Below are 26,001 nucleotides of genomic sequence, written 5' to 3'. Positions count from 1 at the left end.
ACTAATTTCTTATGTCCTCAGAGGCTGATTGTCTTTTGTATTGCTTCTTGGTTGTTTCAGATAATAGTGTAAATAATATTCAGTCTTCCATTTGGGAGCACATGGGACATTTTTGTAGCAGAAAGAAAGAAGATACCAAAATCTATAATTATCTTTTTAAAAGAAAATAAATGCTTCTCACTTTTACTCTTTTTCTATCAGGTAAAAGAAAAGATCTGAGTTACTAATCTGTCTCCAATCTTGTTTCTTATCAGGCCAGTCATGGCGTGATCTGACTTGCCAAGTTTCAAATGCCTTTTTTCTTTAATAACTCTCAGGTCTAAAGTAATGGATCTGCTAATAGCCTTTGCACATTTTTATTTTCACCTAATTTCATAGTAACTGCAAGAGGGATCTTGGAGTCCTAATGGACAATGACTTTAATATGAGCCAGTAGTGTGTTGGCAGCTATCAAAAAAGCCAATGCAATCCAAGGCTGTATTAATAGAGGGATAGAATGAAGATCATATGAAGTTTTAATGCCATGTTATAATGCCTTGGTAAGACTACACTTGGAATATTGCATCCAGTTTTGGTCGCCACAATATAAAAAAATGCTAAGACTCTAGAAAGTGTGCAGAGTAACAAAGATGATCAGGGGATTGGGGGCTAAAACATATGAGGAACGGTTGCAGGAAACGGGTTTACTAGTTTAGTAAAAAGAAGGACTAGGGCAGAGATGGGATTCAGCCTGTTCTGTCCAGTTCGTGCGAACCGGTAGTGGCAACTGCGGGAGGCTCCGCCCACCTGCCCAGATGTAATGCGCAAGCAATGAGCATGCACAGAAAGCCATGCAGATGCACAGAGGAAGCATGTGCGAGCAAAGCCAGCAAATGCGCATGCGTGCTCACATTTGTGAACCGGTAGGGAAGGCAAGTGAATCCCACCTCTGGACTAGGGGTGCAATGATAGCACTGGTCCAATATTTGGAGGCTGCCACAAAAAAGAACCTTTGGAAAAGGTTATTTTCCAAAGCACCTGAGGGCAGGACAAGAAGCAATGGATGGAAACTAATCAAGGAGAGAAGCAACCAAGAACTAAAGAGAAATTTTCTGACAATGAGAACAATTAGCTAGTGGAACTGGTTGCCTTCAGACGTTGTTGGTGCTCCATCACTAGCGGTTTTTAAGAAGAGATTGGATAGTGTTAAATTGTTGCAATATATACTGAGGCAACTCACGATTGTAACTGTAACTCTTTATTGCTTCACCATGTAACTGTAACTGTAACGGCTCAGCTAGAAATGGCAGTTGACAGCTCTTATATATGAACAGCTCAACCGCTCCAGCCAATGGCTAACAAAAGAATCTCCTGTGCGCATGATGTCATCGGTTTCATCCAATAACAACACTACAACTATAACTAAACCCTGCTAGACATAACACTCCTCCCCTCCTGGATCATGCAAGTGTAATCATTAAGGTACGCTGGGCACCTGCGTGTTCGTCCAGACCGTCGTAGTTCAGGTTCGATAACAGGTGCAGCTGATTCCGGCATGGATAGAGAAGAGAACTGTACAATTGACGGAGTGTTCCCTGGAACAGACTTCCCAGCCTCGGACTTGACCTCAGGTAAGTTGAGCCACTGCTGGCTCCTTGCGGCGCCCCGCGTTAAGTTTTCATTCACTTGTGAACTTAGCGTTGGACCTGGCATGGAACTTAGCGGTGTTGTAGGTGACGGACTCACGACCTCTGCCGGGTTTTTTTCTAACACACGTTTCCGTAACTGGTCCACGTGTCTCCGCCAGGTTCTGCCATCAACGAGCAGGACCCTGTAAGAACAGGGACCCGTTACTTGTATAATCTGTCCCGGCAACCAACGGGGGTCGCCCCCATAGTTTCGTGCAAAAACCTGGTCCCCCTCTTTAAACACCCTAGGTGGCAAATAGCCTGTTGTAGGCCGGTCTGAGTTGTATAAAGGATGCAGATGGTCAAGTGTTGTTCGTAATCGGCGGCCCATCAGCATCTCAGCAGGACTTCGATTAGTGCTTGAACAAGGTGTTGTGTGCTGAGAAAGCAAATATGTGGAAACCCTTTCTTGCCACCCCCGTGGTCCTAGTCTTGCCAGCGCTTCTTTAGTTGACTTCACAGCCCTTTCTGCCAAACCATTACTGGAGGGACAATAAGGGGCAATCCGGGCATGGCAGATTCCTAAACTGGCCAGGAACATTTGAAATGGGGCAGATATCAGTTGTGGGCCATTATCGGACACCAGAACATCCGGAAGGCCATGTGTAGCAAATAATTTATTTAAAACACGTATGACGGCCTCTGATGTGATGGATGGCATTATTTCCACCTCGACCCACCTTGAATACGCGTCCAACACAATAAGGAACTGGCGGCCCATAAAGGGGCCAGCAAAATCCAGATGGACCCGTGACCATGGAGTCCTTGGGAATTCCCACTCCCTGAGAGGAACAGATGGTGCTGCTGGCCTCGACAGCTGACAAGTTTGGCATTTTGCTACCCAATCTGTTATATCCTGGTCGATCCCTGGCCACCACACATAACTTCGGCTAAGCCCCTTCATCCTGATGATACCAGGGTGGGCTTCGTGCAAACACTCCAAAATAGAGTTACGCAATTTTGGGGGAATAATGACCCAATGACTCCACAAAAGGCAACCCCGGAGGACAGAAAGTTCATGTTGCCTGAGCCGGAACGGCTTGAACTGCTTGGCCACTTGTCCCAATGGCCACCCCCTTGCCACCCAGTCGAGCACCTGCACTAACAAAGAGTCAAGTGCAGAGTGGGCGGCAACGTCGGTTACAGATAAGGGAATGGGCAGCTCCTCTACAAGGAGGACAGAAGAGGTCGGTGCAGGGTCCTCCATGGGCAAGAGCAACGGACAGCGGCTCAACACATCAGCATGCGCGATCTCCTTACCCGGGCGGTATCTTAAGGTGTAATTATAAGCCGCTAAAAACTCAGTCCAATGGGACATCCTGGGGGAAAGTATCAAAGGAGTCTGACGGTCCCCAGCTAAGAGCCCCAGAAGAGGCTTATGGTCAGTGACCAAATCAAAATGGCGGCCATAAATATAATCGTGGAACTTCTTTACAGAAGCCACTGCGGCTAGGGCCTCCCTGTCTAATTGACTATACTTGCGTTCCGTGGAGGAAAGAGTATGGGAATAATAGGCAATAGGTGCCTCTATTCCATTTGGAAACCTATGGCTAAGGACGGCACCGATGCCAAAAGGGGATGCATCCGCTGTTATTACCAGAGGAAGGTGAGAACTATATTGTACCAGGACAGCAGAGGATGTTAGTAGGTCTTGGACAGCCCGGAAAGAACGGTTTTCAGCCTCGCCCCAGGACCATGGCGTATTTTTGTCCAATAAACGGTGAAGAGGCTCCGCCAAGGTGGCTTTATGGGGTAAAAATACGCTATAAAAATTGAGGAGCCCCAGAAATGCTTGCAGGTCAGTGTTGCACGTTGGAACGGCAGCGTTTTTTTATAGCTGCCACCTTTGAGGGAGTAGGGTGGATACCTGTGGCATCAATTAAATACCCCAAAAATTCAACCTGTGGCACACCAATAAAACATTTAGATTTCTTCAATTTTAGGCCGGCCTTCCTGAAGCGTAGAAGGATGGCCCTAACATGGCCAACGAGCTCATCCCACGAAGACGTGGAGATGAGCACGTCATCAAAATATGGGACTACCCCGGGAAGTCCTTGTAGGAGGCGCTCCATTAAATTTTGAAATAACCCCGGGACTATGCTAATACCGAATTGAAGCCGTTTGCACTTAAAAGCTCCCCGGTGGGTTACAATCGTTTGGGCCTCAGCTGAGGCCTCAGCCACCGGAAGCTGCTGATACACTTGAACTAGATCAAGCTTAGCAAAAATGGAGCCTGAACCCAGGGAGTGGAGCAAGTGTTGGACTACTGGAACAGGATAGGGGTTGGCTTGTAATGCCCGGTTCAACGTACTTTTAAAATCCGCGCAGATGTGGACCGACCCGTCCGGCTTGATAGGAATGACTATTGGGGTCTCCCACCGGGAATGGTCAGTGGGTTCTAAAACTCCCTGGGCAATCAACTTATCTAACTCGGCTTCTACTTTTGGATGGAGGGCCAAAGGTACTCTCCGGGGTTTGAGCCTAATAGGGGCAACGTTCGGGTCTAAGTTCAGTGAAATTGGGGAACCCACATATTTACCCAGAGCATCGTTGAACACATCTTTGAATTCGCTAGCCAACATATCGAAATCACTCTCTGAGGTTGTTGAGTGGATGCCTATGATGGCAAGGCCAAGGGATCCAAACCAATCTAAGCCTAACAGACTGGGAAGGGAGCCATCCACCATGATTAAGAGGAGGCGGCCAGTGAAACTATCATATTCAACTAGGAAACAACCGTGCCCAATAATTAGAATCCGGTTTCCCTGATAATCTCTAAGCTTAACAGGGCTGGGGTGAAGCTGATTTTTCTGCAGGCTAGGCATCATTTCTTTGATGGTAGTCCAGGAGACAATGGATTTAGATGAGCCGGTGTCGACTTCCATCCTGCAAGGAACACCTTCGATCTTCACAGTCAGGAAAAGCTTGTTTGAACGTGTAGTGGAGTCACGGTGGGTCGTTATTTCAGTGACCCGCCGGCCGCGGAATATCGCAAAACAGTCTTCACTGTTGACTGCAGCACCTTTTGGTCGAAACGTAGATTGCCTCTGGCGACCCGAGCGGCAGACACGTGCGAGGTGGCCAAGTTTGCTGCAACGTCGACATGTCACTGAACGGAACCGGCAAGTTGCTCAGGGGTGCTGATCACCGCAGCTGAGGCAGGAGGATGGAGGAGGTTTTTTTCCGGTTGGCCGCCCACCTTTTTCAGTAAACGTCTTAATACGACTGACCTCCGGCTCTTCTTCATCGTCTTCGGAAACAACCTCCTCACTATGGACAGCTGTGGCTTGATTAGCAGAGGAATGGCACTTACGGATGTCCGCGGCGGATTTATCTGACATCTCTGCCGCCTGGGCCTCTTCCATGGCCATTTGAAGATCTAGGGTTTTTTTCGCTAACAAAGGCCTCTGTAAGTTTATGTCGCATACCCCACAAACCAACTGTTTGACCAAAGCGTCATCTAAATCCCGGAACTCGCAGTTGAGGGCGGCTGTATGCAGACGGGTGACATAACGGTTGACAGGCTCCCCTTCCTCTTGCAGTATTTGCTTTAAATTAAACCTACGGGCTATATGAGACGGAGTTGGAGCGCACTGAGCCCTCAATTTCTGCCTCAAAACTTCCCAGGAAGTAGTATGCACAGGCTGGGGAGCGAGTAACGCTCGGGCAGTAGCAAATACTTCAGGGCCACAAGCATTTAAAAAATGAGCCCTTTTCTTTCTGCCTGAGAGTAAAATCGTTGGCTTCTAAAAAACATTCAAACCGCTCTTCGTACGCATCCCACGTCTCAGCGGCAGCATTGTATGGGGCGAAAGTTGGAGGAGCCATTTCGTGGATCGGTGGTTTGTGTATTGGGTGACTCACACTCTCTGAATGTTGATTCTGCTCTCAATTCGCCTCAGGAATATCCCATCCTCGTTGCCAGTGTTAAATTGTTGCAATATATACTGAGGCAACTCACGATTGTAACTGTAACTCTTTATTGCTTCACCATGTAACTGTAACTGTAACGGCTCAGCTAGAAATGGCAGTTGACAGCTCTTATATATGAACAGCTCAACTGCTCCAGCCAATGGCTAACAAAAGAATCTCCCGTGCGCATGACGTCATTGGTTTCATCCAATAACAACACTACAACTATAACTAAACCCTGCTAGACATAACAGATAGCCATTTGTCCAGATGGTATAAGGTCCCCTGTTTGAGCAGGAGGCTGAACTAGAAGACCTTCAATATCCTTTCCAACTCTGTTATTCTCTTTTATTCTGTTATTTACTTGAGACCATCCAGGAATCCCACAGACTTAAATAGGATTTAAACTTCTCTATCTCTGTACCCTACTGTCTATGGTTAATGAAACTGAAGAACAGATCAGTTCAGTTGCAGATATTTGTTTTTTGTAAACCAAATTGAAATTCTTCATTGCATAGTGTTAACTAGTTACCATTTCATCATTGGCCATGTGAACACTTACCTATAATTTTTTCAAGCTACTTCTACTACAAGCAACGGTTCCATTTCATCATTTCCTGATTAGTCAAATCCAGTCCCTGTTTTCATAAACAGTTTTCTTTAGTACTAAAGTGGTCCATTGACATGCTAACTTGTGATTTCATTAAATCAGTTTGTCTAGAAACATTTAGGCTGAAAGAGAAAAACAACAGTCTTATAGGCAGAGATATAGTGGTAGGTCTATATCCTACAAAAGGTAAGACCCCAAACCTCAGTTAATAGAAGCATTTTGTCATGGAATGTCCTGACTTTGATATACGATATTCAAATGTTCTAGCAGTAGTCTGACTTCACTTCTGAACTTTGAAAGACCTATTGTGAAAGTTCTGGTAAAAAATCTACCATTGCTGAAACACCAAGAGGTTGGACCACTTTTGGTATACATGGAAGCGTCTGTTTTGAGTTCTGAATGAGTCCTTTTCAAGGTCAAAATGTTTCACATCTATCCTGAAAACCAGCTTCCTGGCTGACTTTGTCCAATGCTACAAGCCAAGCGGGGTCTGGCCTGTTTTCTAGTGGGTATGAGACAATTAAGGGCTGTTGGCTATTCTGGGAAGTTACAAAAACACCCTGGGAAGGAGGCAATGGCAAACAACTTCCATACTGCTGCCAAGAAAACTGTATAAGCACATCTGTTCAATGTGCTTGAGGGAGCCTTTATATTTACCCAGCAGGTCTAGCCTTTATTTTCAGCAACAGACGTGTCTCCTAGATAATGACTTCCCTGATTCAAACTGGAAATGGGTGAAAGAATGCATGACTGGAAATAGCTGAAGCATCCCAAGTAGTCGTTCTGTGATTTAGCAACTGATCTAAAAAAATTTTTAAATCAGCCTTCAGTCTTGGACACACCTAGCAGTACGTAGCCATAAATAGTCATCTGGACTGCTATACAATAAAATCAATATAATTCAATATTTTGAACATTGCTGTTGTTAGCCTATAGGATTTGTCTCCTGTGACTTGTCACCAAAGGATTTTTTCCAAGATAGTCAGCTGTCTCTCTACATTGTTTAATACCTGAGCACCAGTCTACTTCAGCATGAGATTGTTTCACATTCAATCATGCATATTCTTTGTCAAAATAACAATTAACATTAAATAAATTTCACTTAATGAAAGGAAAATCTGGTTCTCCATCTCACTTTGAACTGAGCTGCTTTGGTTTTAAGCAGTGAAGTAAAAAAGATGATCCATTTTTCTTTGTGACCACAATATGTGTAACTCCTTTTGCCTATCATTTTGTAGGGTAGTATTGTAAGTGTTCCATCACTGCAGGTTCATTCGGTATTTATTATAGTTGTGTAATATGTTCCTCAGCTATTTGTGACAGTCTCACAGTCGCTTTCAAAGGTGTTCATGTTGCTGTTCAGTTAAGGGATACTGAAATGAATGTTCTATGTGCTTCTTTTCTCCTTCTTTTAGAGATTATTGACTTTTTTTGAAGTTATTAGAGGATCCATGTATATCTAAAAGCTTGTTGTCCAAATACTGTCCTCTTTCTTGCTTCACTTCCAGTACATTCTGGTCTCATTAAAGCAAGCATGAAAATTTTTGTGGTGCTCTGGCTCTGCAGCATTGGTAACTGTGCAGTGTTCCTTGAATGACAAGCATCAATTTATCCTTTCCCAAGTCTCTCTCTGTTTTTCTGTCTGTCTGTCTCTCTGTCTCAATGTGTGTGTATGTGTGTGGGGAGGGGGAGGGGGAGGGGAGGGAGGGGGAGAGAAAGAAGAAGCAAAAGATATTTAAAAAGGAAAGATATTTATAGAGTCAGAACAAAATATTGTCTCTTACAGAGTCAGACCGCATTCTACGCTCTAAGAAGAAAGATGTAGAATAGAATAGAATAGAATAGAATAGAATAGAATAGAATAGAATAGAATAGAATAGAATAGATTTTTTTATTGGCCAAGTGTGATTGGACACACAAGGAATTTGTCTTGGTGCATATGCTCTCAATGTACATAAAGATGTATATAAAGAGTCAAAAGTTACAGAAGTGATATGGACACCTGAATAACAAGCTGTAGCTGCAGCTGATCATGGCATAAGTTTAATATTAAAACCACCTTTACTGCTGAGCATTAGCTTTGCTCATCTTACCTGAGAGCAAACCCCATTGAATAAAGTGGGACTCCGTTTTGAGAAATTAGGAATCTATTTATCTACATCTGGCAAAATGGTAGCTTATTAGGGTACGTCTGTCCACAGTTTAACCATGTAGACTTTTGAAACTTCTAATCCAGATATCAAGAAAAGCATTTGAAAGTTTCCTCCATAATTATTAAGCATGACATTACCATTTGAGAAGCAGAAGAACTCCTAATCCTGCAAAATGAAATATATCTGTGTGCACTGTGGTGGGGGTGGGATTCTATTGCCTGAAGTGTATTAAATAAAACAGAAGGATGATGAATGGTTAAATTTACAGCTTTTTTCTGCAGAAAAAAAAAAACTAGGTTTCCTTTTAGTTTTGATTTAAAATGAGACCAATATTGCTATGTGGAGGAGGGTCAGCCAACCACATTCCAGGCTTATGGTTGACTCTTCATCCACATTAGACAGTAACTTTGACTCCTCTTGTTTTATTCTTTGAAGACTCTTTGTTCTTGGGCAAACCTTGGTGGTCTCCAGAGCCTCTTATGCATACATATTATTGCATATAGGCATCAACAAGGAGGCAATGAATTTCAGTTAATGCTTAAATCGAAATTATTCAGTTAAAATAATATTTGGCTGATGATTACTTGTGTTGTGTCAGTAAATATCTGAACAGAGAGAATAACACACACACGCACACACACACAGACACCCTGGAGGGAAACAGGACAACCAAGGAATGGTACTGCACGAACCTGACAAATAGTTGTTGTTTTCATACTGACAATTCTCCCCTTTTGCAGATTGATACGCTGGCAGGAGAATACCCTGCTGTAACTAATTACCTCTATGTCACTTACAATGGCCAGGTAAGTACTGTCATTTATTAGGTTACAGCTATTGTGTATTATGATGTATTTTCTCCCATTAGTATCTACTGACCTTGCAACTCAAATTCACTCACTCTGTAGGCAGTTATAGTTTACAGCAGTTGGCAGAAGCATAATCCCATTGGAGTACAGGTGGAAATGTTTTTCTGTTATTTTTATTGAGCAAGTAAAAATATAGCTGGGGGCATTAAAGTCCTGTTGAACAAGAAGAGTAGACAGATAAGGAATGAGAATTTATCCATAGCACCATAGTTTTGTCTTCTATGAACGACTATAATAATATACATTATTTCTCTTTGCTGTAGATGGCCAAAGAGGATGATAATGATTTTAGTTATTATTTATTAAATTTATTTGCCACCCATCTCATTTCAAAGTGACTTGGGGCAGGTTACAACAAAATATCTTAGCGATATAAGTATTACTTGCTAGTTTGCACTGTGGAAGATTCTTTTCTTTGGGAAATTTAATCTCTTATTATCAAATAAATTTGTGAAGTCCAATACGTTGCAAGTGCAATGGGTGGTACTGTCCCATCTCATTCCATGCTGATTATTGACAATGAATTGTATAATGAAAAAAGCTAATTCCCTTGATCTTTGTACAAATGGCTTTGATAAGGATGATTACTTCAAGAATTTGGTAGCATTGGAGGAATGCAGCAGAATGGTTATCGCGTGAATGACAGAGTTTGGCTGAAGAGATAAACTAACTTGGTAGTACAGTGGTCTAAAGCACCCTGTTATTAAGACCAGCTGCCTGCAATTACTGCAGGTTTGAATCTCGCCAAGGCTCAAGGTTGACTCAGCCTTCCATCCTTTCTAAGGTAGGTAAATTGAGGATCCAGTTGTGGGGGCAATAAGCTGACTTTGTATAAAATATACAAAAGAATGAAGGCTATTGCTTAACGCATTGTAAGCCTCCCTGAGTCCCCGGAGAAGGGCGGCATATAAATCAAATTAAAAAAAAAAAAAACCTTCCTTAATAAAGATTCTGTGGGAAGTATTATTTCCCAGTATTACCTTTCTGCTAGCATGCCACCAAGCCATTAGGCACCCACAAAAATACTAGAGAACCGTAATGCCAACTCAATCTGGGATTTATGTTTGAAAGAGTTGCAGACCAGTAATTAATTATTTGAGGGAAAGGCAACTGAACAGTAAAAGCAAAAGGAAGAATGGAGGCCAATCTTAGCTAAAGAAGCTGAGAAGGATGAGCATAAAGTACTGGAGAATGAATTACCTACCATCAAAGTTAGCAGAATGAATCGTGATAAATTTTCAGCCAAGCATGGCAGAGACAATTAATTTTTATGCAATATTCTTGTAGGCGGAACAGTAATTAGTCTAGCCTTAGTCAAGACCAGATGAAATGGAAATCAGTTAGCATGGGTTGTCCCATAAGTCTGTGGCAGTGGAGGTCAGAAAGAAAACAGCAGGCAATGACAGTAACAGACCAATTATTTAGCCTGCAATTCTATATGCTCTTTATCTACATGTAAGTTTGGTTGCCTCAGTGGCTATGGTTGGACTTAATGTGTGACCATTACTGTGTCATAGTGAAGTCCATAGTAACAGACTATGGCTTCTTTTAGGCTATTTACTTTTAGGCTCTGGTTATCGCACAAACAATGCCTGAGGTTAGACATTGTTTAACTCCCATTTCTGGCATTCAGGCAAAGAGCTATAATAAGGAGCTGCTCCTGGCTCATTTTTATCTTCAATGAATATGTGGAGACTATTACTTCTGACAGGAAATTTGGGATAAAAAAATAATATTATCTGATCAGAATAGCCTACTACTATGGTACTAACTTAGAAGCAGTCATATACTGTATGCTGTTCACACTACAGACATTGAACTGAATCATGGGTGTCATATGAATACCATAATTAAATCAGCTACTCCAAGAAACAAGCCCAATTTTAGTATCTCCCACCCATGAATTTTTTTAGGTATGGTCCTCTTTTATAATCCTAATTTCGGCAACAAAGTGGTTAACTGTATCATAACCCCATGGTTCTACTTCATCTTGGGCTATGCCCTCTATAAGCATTCCTTATGATTCCAACATTCCACAAGACAATACTAATACTAAATATATACTGCAAGACGATAACGCTCCTTTTACAAGGTCATTTATTCATGCTATTATCTTTCAGCAAGCCCTATACTGTGTCTTACATTACTATTCCAACTTCTTTAAAAGGACCCTATATTAAAAAAATTAATAAAGTAAAGCAAATAAGACCAAATTAATCCCTTACTGTTTTATTTTTAGATGAAGAACTGTGAGCCAGAAATGTTTTATTCCCATGAGCCCAGAGGATACTGCTGAAAATAATTTCTGGTGACTTCTTTTATTGTGTTCTATTTTAGGAACATGATGTAAAATTTGATGACCATGGAATGATGGTGCTGGGCTGTGGACCATATCATATAGGTAAATCTTGCTTCTATAGCTTCTCCATATTTTTCCAACTGAGAAGCTTCTTTAGTTGGTACTCTCTTGTGTAATATCTTTTCTTGTAGTACTTGAATTCTATATGCCAAATAATTGCTATTTCAGTGTTCTCAAGCATTTCGTTTTGTAGGTTTAGTATGAAAGAACTGTTTTCCAGATGGAAAACTTCTAATAATGTAATTTAGAAATCCAGAAAAAGCTTGTATAGAAATACATCTTAAGGATCATGAAGGTGTGATGATAGTAAATGGCCAGGGGATCTTCTCTACCTCTTCACTTTTTCATAGCAATACTCACCCTTTTTGATTTATCTGTCTTTATACTTCAACAGACTTGATACTTATATGTATGGCATTAACATTTATTTCAAATAGTGTTAACTAGCATTACCATTTAGTTGGGATTTGAAATGACTAAAACTACTTTCATATTTCATTGATATGTTTACCACATATTTTGAAGGACAGCTTCTGCTAAATCTATATCTGATTTCCTGAACTGAGTGCACAGTACATATATCTATATATTAAACCCACTTGGAAATTCCACCAAAAATGTGGAGATCAAATGTAAGGCCAGAACCTATAAATATTTTCCATAAGCATGGTGAATACCTGGGGAGAAAATATATTTATTCATTATGTTTTAGCTATGGTTTTAGATAAACATTCTCTATTAAGACATATAAATAGCTTACAGCCTGACCCATCAAATGTTAAATTAATTTTAAGAAGCTGCTATTCAGTGGATTTATTAACTACCCAGAAATTCACAAAGGCACTTCTTTTATCAAGGTAATACATATTGTCAGTGGATACAGACATGATGTTATAGCTGCAAACTTCCTTCCTCTGACCTTGACATAGCAGTTGCTTTTTAAACCTCCAGGCTAATGTTGTTTGTTAAAAACTCCAACTCTATTTTTGGCAGGAAGTAGTGTGGAGTTTGACTGGTGTGCTGTTTCTTGCATCCGTACCTTGCGTCAGCTCTCCAAGAAGACAGTTGTGGTAAACTGCAACCCAGAGACAGTGAGCACCGATTTTGATGAATGTGACAGGCTTTACTTTGAGGAATTATCACTTGAGAGGATCTTAGATATCTACCAACAGGAGGTAATTCATTTTTAAAATGGTCCAAATATTTTCAACGTAAGGAAGCTCAAGACCTCATAAAATAAGCTAAATCATTTGTGAAATCAAAGCTTTATTTCCCCTTTTATCAGGGCATTTCTTAAAGTTACTAGTTTTAGATACTGACCTCATATTTTACAACACATAGTTAATCCTAGTAACCTAGTTCAGTAATGAATGCCAAATAAATATATAACTGTGTTTCAAAGATGACATATTGCACAATATTTATAAGCTAATTTAATTATTTCACAGTTATTTATGGAATGAATTGTCCTGCCCTTGCTGAGCTTAATTTCAACCTGTGACAGTGAAAGCAATTACACACATGCTTAATTTTATGTTGGAGGACAATAGTGTTGATATGGATGTATTTTTTTAACTGTGAAATATAAACTTAAGGACATCATACATGTATGTATATGTGGCATTATAATAACTTCATGAGAAGTGTTGATTTTTTGTGATAGTCTTAGGGCTCCTTAAGATTATTGTATTTTTTTAATACAAATTGGCAGAAACAAACAAACATTGCCATGTTTCTGAACATTTCTCTATACTTGTTTCTTACCTGGTTGATCCTAAAAGGTTACAATGCAGTTCATAATAGCTGCTCAGCTTTCTCTGTGTTTTCAGGGAAACCAGTGGAAGAGTTCTCAGCTTAACTATGTAAGAGAGGCCATTTGCAAATAAGATCAGCTGCTTTTCCAAAAAGATAGAGATGGATCATGTACTAGAGACTCATGAATCTTAGTTTCATTAAGAGATGCTTCTAGGGTTAAGGGGCTATGAGAATGGATGCACTTAAAAAAACTCAGCTATCGATACTATTATTAATGGGATCTGTTCAAAAGTGAAATAAGATTTCATCATATTGTCTTACCGCTATGCATTTGGCTGCACTGCTTAGATAAACCAAATATGGAGCTGCAATGAATACCCAATCCTTTTGGATAGATTTTGGTGGAGGGAGGTGAAGGATTCTGCCAGAAGCAGGAAGAGTTTCTTCCCTTGCTTCCAAACATTTCAAGAGACCGGCAGTTGGAGAAATGAAATGTTGTAATTGTTAGCAAATGTATGTAACATTTTGTATTCTTTGGATTGCTCCTAGGCATGTGATGGCTGCATCATCTCTGTAGGAGGGCAGATCCCAAATAACCTAGCTGTGCCACTTTACAGAAATGGAGTTAAAATTATGGGTACCAATCCATTGCAGATTGATCGTGCAGAAGACAGATCTGTATTCTCAGCTGTTCTTGATGAGTTGCAGGTGGCCCAGGCACCCTGGAAAGCAGTCAGTTCCTTGGTAGGTAGATCTATTTGGAAGCTGGGTTTAGTCACTAGTTGAAGCCAACATCCATGACCTATTTTTTTATCTGCTTAATTGGAAGGCTGCATTTATCTTTGGCAATACTGTAGTATAAAGAAATAACAAAAAGCCTCCTTTTGCATAGGAAGAAGGTTCAGCAACCTCCAACTGCCAGAGGGTTTAACTTAAAAAGGTAGAAAGACAGAACAATTAACAGAAATGCAAGTAATGAGTTTGAGCCTTATTGAAATAGAAAATGTTGAAGGACTCAAGTTTTCTGCAGATATATCCAAATGCAGTGATATGAAAATCTTCAGGATGGGGAAGGTTGAGTTTAATGTTACCAATTTTATAAATAAAGTATATTTTCCTATTCTTTAGGAAGATGCTGCGGAATTTGCAAACTCAGTGGGCTACCCTTGCTTGTTGAGACCTTCTTATGTTTTGAGGTAAAGCATGTTCTATTAGCACAAGCTGAAATTCCTGCATTGATTGATTACTGAATAGATTGTGATACTAAGAGTGTCATACTTAGAAACTTAACAGTTTCACCATTCAGCAGCTGGACATCTAATTAATGTAGAGACTGGCATATTTGTCTTGTTGGCTGCTTGCTTAGTAAACTGGAAATATGCCTTTTAGATTTAACATTGTAATGAAAACCTCAAGGTATATTAGATAAAGTATACTCTTCAAACACAAATAGTGAACTGTGCTTATTTTTTTGCCAGCTTTACCAATGTAGTTTTGGATCATCTACTTCCTGGTATCCTCATTATATCCAGCTAACTCTAGTCTAGAGTCTACTTGTCCCTGAAACTGTTCTTCTCTTTTGTGTCCTCATTTTCCTCTTATCTTTAATTTAAAATATTCAGACATATACTCACAAAAACACAATAGATGTTTTAGGAGGATCAAATAATGTTTCTAGTTCCATTTCCGGTGGTAGCTACCTAGATGCTTCTAAAAATCCAATGTGCAGCACATAAAGGCAATCATGCTCTTATACTCTTTGACCCCAGACATATCTGGCATGCTAAAGGACATTTACTCCAAATATGGGCTTTCCATATAGCTACCATAGGTATTAAAAAAAATTATCCATAAACTTGTCTATGTGTATGTTTGTATATACATAGGAGAGAGATTGGACAAATTCATGTACATATGATATAATAAACATCTGCACGAATGTTATTTATTTCTACTTTTTTACTTCCTTCTACCATCTTTACTTCATTTTTTAGTCCCATTTGCCTTGAACTTATTCAGAGCCATTCACTTTCTTGCTCTCTGCTCACTTTCTTCACATCTCTCTGAGCAAATCAGTCTACAAGGCCTTTCATGATTGCTACTAACACTGTGGTGTACCTGATGGCATGACTGACCAGGCCTTAAGAGCTTATATTGAGAAATTCTGAGGCCTTTTATAGCTTGAAACTCAAGCTGAAAAACAACAGCGTCAAATTGGTTCCTATAAATAGTCCACAAAATCTCTCTTTCCAATGCCAGGAAAGGATGATTTCTTAACTGGAAAATTGAGTTTTGTAGCTTCAAGGCCCTGGAAGGTACTGGCAATAAAATGATCATTCTCTGTAGCTAATGCTCCTACCCGATGGGCTTATTTTGTTTGTCTGATCAGCAGCTTCTTTGATCTCTCAAATATCCATGACTATGTCTATTGCATAATAAGGACATATTGGGACAATATCTATCCTTTCCTGACTCATATAAACATTAGCTCTAGCCACTAATATCTGGAAAAGCAGCACATTTAAGTACGGTAATAAATGTTAATTAAGTTGCATATACGGAGGTTCTACATATTATTCCCCCCCCCAAAAAAAGCAGGGATTTATTTACAATATATTATCCTGTTTGATATAAGGCAGCTGGACCCTAGATCAAGTTCAAGTGGCCTGCTTTGAACCAAGTTTGTAATTTTTCCAAACCAGAACTTCTATAAAGCAATTCAGATTGGGGCACTTTGAATGGCTGTAGAAATGCAGAAGACAGACTTTGAAAAAATTGCAACAGTTCTTCCATGTTTTCCCAAAAAGCAGGATATGGAGGGTAATTAAAAAAAGTGGATTCAAATTACTAACAAATCTACTTTCTAATTGTATAGAATGATTCTTCAAGGGCTTCCCAATTACTGTTTTACAGTCAACATTTGCCTATAGTAATATGATATAAAGAAACACACTAGATGGCAATTGCAATGCCGTTTGTAAAGCCATGGAAATCACTAGTAGAAGTTTATGTATGATTTCCAAATCAAGCTATTTCCTGCAAGGGATCATCTGTGATGCTATATTTTAGGAACTATACCCAAAGCAAAAATGACAGATGTCTTAGAATAATACATCTTTTTTGTATGTTGTGAAAACAAAAGACAAAGACAAAGGGTGTAATGAAAATTGCAGATTTCACTGACATTGTTGTCTAACCAATCCTCTTTGTCTACCAATTGGTAAGACTTTTTTTTTTTTTTTTGCATAAGGGCACCCTTGTGGTCTGAAATTGACAGGATTATTTCCAGAGGAGAGGCAGATGTTGTGTAGCTTTAAAAGCAACACATTTATGGACAATATTTAACATGGAGAAACCAGAATTTAAACAAAATTACAAAACTTCTGTACCTGTTTTTCTGAAACTGGGTGGTCTTTATCTTCTCAGAAGGTTGGGGTGGAGGGGAAGGTAGGGGGTCAAAAAATTCAAGAAGGCAGCCACAACTATGTGATCAGCACTTGCCATTCTTCATGTGCATTGCAAGAGATGTAAGGGATGGGGCTTTGATCATATTGTTATGGCCATCATTGTGACTTTTTTACTGCTCTTTGTGGACACTTGCTGTGCTTTCTGTACATTTCATCTCATTTTGTTCTTACAAAAAAACATAGCAGTTTGTGTTTTTTCCATGCTACTCCACAGAAGACTCAAATCACATTTTGTATTAGGCCCCAACTTCATGTGGACAAGCTTTAGAGATTACCTCCGAGATGAAGTTCCCATTTTCAGATGCCCCAAACAGAACCTGCAATAAGGATTAAAAAAAAAAAAAAATTAATGGAACTGATAATCCTCCATAACGTTTAAAATTCTAAATAAATCAGAGAAATATATTACAGTGGTCTGACATATTCTGATTAATATGCTTTTAGGTAATCTATAATATCATTCTGATAATTTTCTAGTCTAGGATGTTTCCCAAATAAAAATGTAAGCCTTAAAAAAAGGATGCTGCTGCAATAAGGAATAATCTAACCCAAGGGTATCAAACTTGCATCATCACGTTGTTACCACGTGACATATTGCAACTTTTTCCCCCTTTGCTAAAATGGAGGTGAGTGTGGACACTGTGTAACGCATCTGGCCTGCGGGCTGTGAGTTTGACACCCCTGATCTAACCAATCTTAATGGAGTTCTTCATGCTGTAGCATCTCTTTTTTTAAAATCTCACAGAACCCTAAAATGGAAGCTACTCTAAAGAATAGTAGAAAGGAACTCTTTCAAAGTTCAAAATCTGAAGAATATATTCTGAATGTTTGTCCCTAGTATGACTCACCAATTTGATTGTCCTTGCTCTTCCTACTTCCCATCTGACAGTGAATATGCATGGATAGGACCACAAAAGACTGTTGAGTGATTAGCCACGTTCAAAATTAGGCAGATAAATGTCAGAAACAGACTTCCTGACACTTGAAAGAACCTGAATCCTGAAGAATTACCTCTAAATGTCAGCAGCCTTCAGCATTCTGGTAATTTATCATAGCATGCTATTAACTCATAAAAAGTGAGGATGGGAGGAAAAACCCCTGTGAATGATGGTGTCTTTGAAACAGCCCTAAGAATGTTCATATTCTCAACCTTCTCTTTCCAGTTTCATTTCTTGCTACCTCTTAGAAACAGGTATATCTACATCCTGCTGACAATATTTTGAGTTTGGCTATGTGAAAATGCTTCCCCCACCCCCATTACTATTTTCTGTCCAATACATGCTGTGGCAACTGCTTTTCTTCCAAGACATAGTTGACAAAAACAAAGAGAGGCAGTGGCAATGAATTGGATTAATGTGCAGGAATATTCTAAATATCCCTCTCCAAAGCTTAATGCAGCGAAGAGCTTATTCATAGATGAGAGGATTGGAAGAGAAATAGAGTTTGTTGAGCACAGTTTGCAAGTGCTAATGGATACTGAGTTGAAGTTTTCCAATAAGAAAAAAAAAGTGAACTATCAGTCTGAAGGAGGCAACCCGGACACTGAATGAAGCAGAAAGAATATTTAAGCAAGAAAAGGCAGTTAGGGTTGCCAGGTGTCCGCTATTTGAGCGGACAGTCCGCTTTTTTCACATTATGTTCACTATTTTTTTTCAACAAAATAGTGGACATTTTTTTTATTCAAAAGCTTTATGATGAAATGGTACGTAATATAAAGCTGTACAGTCTAAGAGAATAAGGATAGGAGAATCGCGTTTTGTGTTTTTTTTTTCATGTTAGAATGAGACAAAGATCGAATATCCATTGAACTCAATTCTCCGAAAAAATTAATGATGAGATTAAAATAAAAATATATTATAAAATTATGTACAGTTCACATTTTTAAAATGTATTGTAGCTTGTGTCGACTGACCTAAAATGGCGTGTTAAAATGTTTGTAAGAAAATATATAATTTAATTGTAATTTTTTTTTTTACTACTTAAACCCCCCCCCCTCCGCTTGTCCGCTATTTTTTGGAAGCAGACCTGGCAACCCTAAAGGCAGTTCTGCTATAGTGTAGCTAGGCTACACTATATGTACATAATACATATTATGTACATACAAGGATATGTACATAAGGCCTTCATCATTCAATTAATTATGAATTAACTTTAAATAATTTAATCATATTCATTTTTAAACTGGATTTTTAAAGTAGTCCAAATATCCCTAAAATGGAAAATATTAATCTACGGATTATTTAAAATTGTTTTGAAAAGAAATTCTCAAAGATTTTTAAAACCTTTTTTTCCCTCCTGTTCAATTGTGTTTAGTTCTCGGAAACTACCTGGAAAACTCCTTGCAGTTTTCTTAGCAAGGTTTTTCAGAAGTGGCTTGCCATTGTCTACTTCCTAAAGCTGAAAGAAAGTGATTGGCTCAAGGAGGCTTTGTGCTTAAGACGAGACTAGAATACGCTGTCTCCTGGTTTCTAGCTCGATGCCTTAACCACTATACCACTACAAATGGCTCTCATTTGACATATACCTTTAAACTAAATTTTAACTGGAATTGAAACATCAAGTTGTGTTTGAAATGTCTGAACAAGCAAGTTTTGCTAGGAAAGTGTTTCTCAAATTTGGCAACTTTGGGATATGTGGATTTCAACTCCCAGAATTTCCCAGCAAGGCTGAGAAACCTTGTTCTAGAATATCTCCTATGTGGCAGAATGATTACCAGCTCCTGGTTATTAATCCAGACACACACACACCTTTTTAAAAAATTATTCCTTTGGAGTATCTTATGCCCATTTTTATCTTAGTGATAAGTAAGGAACAGTACTGCTTTTTTTTGGGGGAGAACAGTTCTTTCAGCTTTTCAGATCATTAGATACAAGAAGTTTTTGAATCTAAAACTGTTTTCTTTTATCTTTCTTATTAGTGGTTCAGCAATGAATGTAGTACATACAGAGAAAGAAATGAAGAGGTTCTTGGCAGAGGCAACCAGAGTTTCACAGGTATTAGACCAAGTTTTTCTTATCTTTTCAATTAAACTATCCTCATTTTTTGTACATTTGAATACTGATTGTTTCAGGATGTGAGGTAATTTTAACACAATTAACGTAATAATCCATTTCTAATTGATCCATATTGTTCTCTCCTATTTATATTTATAAAGAGTATTATACTGCCCTTATATCTAGCTAACTCACAGGAAACACATCTGATTTCTAAATTTTTAAAAATATTCTTACTAGCACTTTGGTGGTAAATTCTGGAGGGATCATCATATCTCAGTCCAGAGTCATATTCCTGTTCCATATCTGTGCCTCAGAGAAGACTTTAGAAATTCAGCAATAACTTAGCTTCTATTTCTTTTATACAGCATTCAACAATGCAGTGTTTCTGCTGAGTTGCTTCTGTAATTGTCACTGACATTGATGTTTTATATATGATAAAGCTGTAGAATCAGTAGGTAATCCCTTAACATGATTAAGATGTCTAAGGATGCTTACCAGCGTAACCAATCTCTAATTACCTGGACATACTGCTTTTGATCTGAGTAGAGAAAGCCAAATCAAGCTGGATTATATAACAGTGTATACTACACCCTTTGGGAAATTCTGTTGTGAGGAATAACTGGAAAGAATTGTGAAATGTAAACATCATCTCTCACTCCCCTCCATCCTGTTCAGGATGTACAGCTAATCCTTTACACAATGGCACCCAGCTGTAGGACAGGGAGGCAATGTTTTCATTTAAAAAAAGAAGAGAACTGCAGTACAAAGGTATTTTGCTTCAGGGTTGGCAGAAAGTTCTAATTCAACTGAACAGACCAACCTATGTTCATCCAGGCAGTCGACTTTATAGGTTGGTGCTAGTTTGGAAAGTTATGACTGTTTTAAATCTCTTTAGGGAAAGAACTGGGGAGAAGCTTGCTGAAGGCTAGACATGATTAGATAACTTGATACTTCTTGTCAGTAGGCACCAGGGAAGAACGGAGCCCCTTTTCTATCAGATTTGGCAAAGCCATCAGTGGACAGCAGAGGCTCCATAGAGTTGGAAACATTCACTTCAGGGGTAGTAAACAAGCAAATAAACAAAATCTGTCTTTCAACCCTGACACTGAGGAATGTTTAGCCCTATTTTAAATATATCTTTAAGTAGATGACTGTTACATTTTAAAATAAACCACTTCTGTGTTACTGCGCCTATCTTGTGGAGCACCTTTGCATGGACCAGTTCCTGTGGGTCTTTTGCATGGTGTTAAAGATCCAGATGTTCCCATATTTGGGGAGCATCTGGGGGGAGGTTAAGCACCCCTCCTTATCTGATTGTATTGTCTTAGTAATTGGAAGATGAATGGTTTTTTGACCCTAGGGATCTTTTAGAGGGATCCTCTTTCCTAAAGTGTGGTCCTAGGACCCCTGGGGATTCCCAGAGATTCTTTCATCAACAATCAAAATTATTTGCCAGCCTTCTTTGAAAAATAATACAATATTAAAATCCAATCAAATCGTCATGAGAAGCGAATACATCAATTTAATTTTTATGTGGTAAATATTGATAAATACAACCCAAACAAACAAAAGCTTTTTTGGGGTCCTCCAAAAATTTTTAAAGTGGAAAGGTGTCCTGAGAGTAAATGTTTAAGAAAAACTACTTTAGAGCATGGTTTTGGAATGCTGGTTTTATGAACTATGTTATTGATTTTTTTGGTTTTTAATTTGTACATTGTCCAGAATAATCTTAATGGAATATATGACCAAATAAATTGTTTACATACATACATACATACATACATACATACATACATACATACATTACATACATACATACATACATAGGCAGATGATAAGGTTATGTCCTTAGGGCCACTACTGGGCAGAAGATAAAAATTCCCCTCATCAGGGACATATTTGGACTTTATTTTCTCTTGACAGTACAGAAGGTAAGGATCAGATTAAAATATAGGCAGCACATTCTTTCCAAGACTGACCTTTTGTCAGGACTTCAGCTTTCAAAAATGAGCCAGCCAGCAGCTTCTATCAAGACACTTAGACTGGATTTTCAAGAGCTTAACATCCAACATACCAATCACTTTTGGACATCTGGTTCCAGCTGGGAGCACTCTCCTTTTTAGAAAATGTGGTGCTCTGTGTGATTGGCTTAGTGTCACACACTGAATGTGTGTTGAGAATTAGAAATACAGTTAAGATTTATTGAGAGCTCCTTCTGTGCCTGCCTGGCTTCCTGGACCATGAGATTGCCATCAGTGCTTTCTCACCATCACAGTCTCTTAACTGATGCTGCCAAGATTTCAGATACAAAGAAAAGTGGCAAACAAGAAAATTTTGGCATTATTCCAAGTAAAAGCTGTTAGCAGGTAATTCTGAAAAACTATTTGACTAGACATTATACAGTTTTGAATGATAGGCCATGAAAATGTATAGCCATGGCAGGGCTATTTCTCCATAATGGGGAGAAATATTGGAATAAGATTTGGGCAGGACCAGATTTGGGCAGAATATCAGGTTCTTATACAGCAGAATGAGTAGTAAAAATGCCAGATATTGCAGACTCAGCTTACTATATTTTGAAGTCAGTAATTTAAATATAAACTTCTCATCTCCAACTCAATTGAGTCAAAGCAGGTGGCAGCATCTAGCCAATTTCAACTGTTTTCTAAAGGCTAAATAGGGTTATCACTTGAACAGGAGACCACCAGGAAATCCCAGGGATGTAGACTAGCCTAAGAAATTTTGAAAAAATGAGTAAAGGCAATGGCAAATTAGTGGTAAATACTATACTCCAGTGGACATGTCCATACATTCACCAGGAACTAAAAGAAGACTTAAGTTTAACTGCTAAAGTCCAGAATCTCCCTACCACTGTGCTGCTGGGAAGAGAGATTTAAAACACCGTTTTTCTGTATTTCCCTCATTATTTCCTATGCTATTTTTCTCATCCATTTCTCATTTATTCTTTCATCTCTCCTTTGTCCTTGCCTTGTCACATCTCATCAGCATCTTACTTATTCTCAATTCTGCTAAACAGAGGTGGGGAAAGAGTTATACCCAGGGTCCTGGTAGCTTGGCATGGTATACCTTTTATTTCTTCAGCTTTTCCACCCAGATTTCTTTCCAGCCAGTTCAGAGAGTTAATTTTTCTGTTGCTCTGATTTCTTATCCTGCTTGTTGAAGACAAGTTCATTGTGCATTATAATTCCCATAGAACACCAACACCATGTACTAAAACAATAATAAATCCCTTTCCTGAGCTGTTTGCAATTTAAATTTTCACAAAGAGGAAAGAACCAGAAGGGGAGGAGAGACTGCAAGAAGTCTTACTTCTTGCAACCTTTGGCTAATGTTGTCCAGGATATCAAATGTGGATGCTTATAATACATTTATTGAGAGGCCAAGTTATAGAAAAGCTAGGAAAGCTGAAAAATGGTGCCAAGGTCTGTTCAGGAACTGGATTCTAAGGAACAATGTTGCACTCTTAATAAGTTCTAAGCATGTCGGTCAACGGGGAAAAATATCCAGACTCCTTTAGAAGTGAGAAAGTGATGAAACTTGAACAAGGAGAATGGATAAAGATGTACAGTTAAAAAGAATCAAGATTATCAAGGCATTGGCAAATAAAAAAGGGGATATAAAAGTTTAAGGAAGATTATCAAATGATGATGATATGACAAATAATAATAATAATAATAATAATAATAATAATAATAATAATAATAATAATAATAATAAACCAAAAAAACACAAAAACAAAAAACCACCTTACTCGGAACAGCTTACATCCTCCGACGATACCTTAACAGTTCCTAGGTCCTTGGTTAGGACTCGAGCTGTTGAGCTATTAACCAGCCTCAAAGGCTGTGAATCTCACTAAAGATTAACCAATAAATAATAATAATAATAATAATAATAATAATAATAATAATAATAATAATAATAATAATAATGACAGGAAGGGGGGAAAATGCAGAAACCCAGGGAAGACATGATGAAAGCACAGTCAGAGGATATCCTCCTACTTGATGCTAACAGAAATATAACATTGTTGTAACTTATTTTTGCACTGGTCTTGAACTGTAATGGGAGGGAGGGGGGGTAGAGAGAGAGAAGAAAAGAGAAAACATACATAAGAAGAAGGAGCAATTAAAGCCGGAATGGTCTACAATACTTGTGAAGTGGGCTGAACTTTATTAAAACATGTAATTTACACACACATCAACATTTTTTGTGGTCTGTTAAAATCTCTATCTATACTAAACATTTTTTTCATATCAAGAGAAATATTAAAAATATGACTTTACTGCCCAATCCAAAATTTATTTGCATTCTGCCAAAAATTTACTGCCCCAAATTTATTTGCATTCTACCTCATGTTCTTCTGTATATTCTTTTTGATTTTGAAGGACAGTTTCCAAAAATAAATTCCAGAATTCAGTAGATTTTACAATGGTTTTGCTTCTATAGTAGGAAATAGGAAGTCTAGAAAAGTGCAAATTGTTAACACATCAGTTTACACTCTTTAAATAAGACCTGTTAATTCCCAGTCCAGCAAGTGGAAAGAATCTTGCAAGCAAGGTTTTTCTTGGATATCCCAATACCTGGCTCCATGTGGGAGGAATATTATAGCCAATTATTTACTGTCCCAAATTGTAATGGATTAGAGGAGCCACAAAATGATCTATAAGAGGCTTGTGGTTTCACCCCACTCTGATCTCTGGTGATTGAACAGGAGACTAGAGGACTCATTCAGATTTATTTATTTATTTATTTATTTATTTATTTATTTATTTATTTATTTATTTATTTATTTATTTATTTATTTATTATATTTCTATACCGCCTTTCTCCCGTAGGACTCAAGGCGGTGTACAGTCAAGAAAAATATAGACACACAAACATCATAAAATTGCTAATTAAAATTATGACTTAGTTTGATCAATTAAATAAAACCCAGAATTAGATAACATTTAAAAAATCATTCACATGTTCGTATGTTTAGCCCTGCCTGTTGGAACATCAGGGTCTTGAGGGCACGGCGGAAAGCACGGAGATCAGGGATATTCCGTATCTCCGGGGGCAGTTCATTCCAAAGGGTTGGAGCCCCCACAGAGAAGGCCCTCCCCCTGGGAGTTGCCAGTCGACATAATTTGACTGACGGTACCCTGAGTAGTCCCTCCCTGTGAGAACGAACTGGTTGGTGGGAGGCTATTGGTGGCAAAAGACGGTCTCGTAGGTACCCAGGTCCTAAGCCATGGAGCGCTTTAAAGGTGATAACTAACACCTTGAATCGCACCTGGAAGACCACCGGGAGCCAGTGCAGCTCGCGTAGGAGAGGTGTTACATGGGCGTAACAAACTGCGCCCATAATCACCCGCGCGGCTACGTTCTGGACCAGTTGGAGCCTCCGGGTGCTTTTCAAGGGGAGCCCCATGTAGAGAGCATTACAGTAGTCCATACGGGAGGTAACTAGGGCATGAGTGACCGTGCGCAAGGCGTCCCGATCCAGAAAGGGACGCAACTGGCAGATCAGGCGAACCTGATAAAAGGCACCCCTGGCCACGGTCGTCAAATGATCTTCTAAAGATAACCGTGAATCCAGGAGGACACCCAAGTTGCGGGCCCTCTCTGTGGAGAGCAAGATCTCATCCCCTATTGTCAGTGATGGTACTAGCTGACTATACCGGGATGCCGGAAGCCACAGCCACTCGGTCTTGGAGGGATTGAGTCTGAGCTTGTTTCTCCCCATCCAGATCCGCACGGCCTCCAGGCAACGGGACATCACAGCAAGGGCATCATTGGGGTGGTCTGGGGTGGAGATGTATAGCTGTGTGTCATCAGCATACTGATGAACACTCACCCCAAAACCACGGATGATCTCGCCTAGCGGTTTTACATAAATGTTGAACAGAAGGGGTGAGAGGACTGACCCTTGCGGCACCCCACAAATAAGGTGCCTCGAGGTCGACCTCTGCCCCCCTGCCAACACAAACTGCGAACGGTCAGAGAGGAAGGAGGAGAACCACCGAAGCACGGTGCCCCCTATTCCTAACCCCTCCAACCGGTGCAGTAAGATACCATGGTCGATGGTATCAAAAGCCGCTGAGAGATCTAATAGGACCAGGATAGAGGAGCAACCTCTGTCCCGAGCCCTCCAGAGATCATCCACCAATGCGACCAATGCCGTTTCCGTGCTGTATCGTGACCTGA

The 26,001-nt window shown here is 39.4% G+C and overlaps 1 protein-coding gene across 1 annotated transcript in view; it reads left to right on the top strand.

Moving 5' to 3' along the window:
* CPS1 (carbamoyl-phosphate synthase 1) overlaps window positions 1-26,001 on the top strand; it is a 177,335-nt gene that overhangs the window by 106,176 nt on the left and 45,158 nt on the right. Inside the window, exons 22-27 of the mRNA XM_070956779.1 lie at window positions 9,083-9,148; window positions 11,549-11,612; window positions 12,564-12,745; window positions 13,875-14,069; window positions 14,454-14,521; window positions 19,710-19,785. Of these exons, the coding sequence (XP_070812880.1) occupies window positions 9,083-9,148; window positions 11,549-11,612; window positions 12,564-12,745; window positions 13,875-14,069; window positions 14,454-14,521; window positions 19,710-19,785 (651 nt within the window). The remainder of the gene's footprint in view (window positions 1-9,082; window positions 9,149-11,548; window positions 11,613-12,563; window positions 12,746-13,874; window positions 14,070-14,453; window positions 14,522-19,709; window positions 19,786-26,001) is intronic.

Source organism: Pituophis catenifer, unplaced genomic scaffold (assembly GCF_029215685.1).
Source record: "Pituophis catenifer annectens isolate HBS135680 unplaced genomic scaffold, rPitCat1.0.hap2 SCAF_1, whole genome shotgun sequence".
Taxonomy (NCBI): Eukaryota; Metazoa; Chordata; class Lepidosauria; order Squamata; family Colubridae; genus Pituophis; species Pituophis catenifer.
Note: the sequence above shows the minus strand (reverse complement) of the source record. Positions and strands in the feature narration are given on the sequence as shown.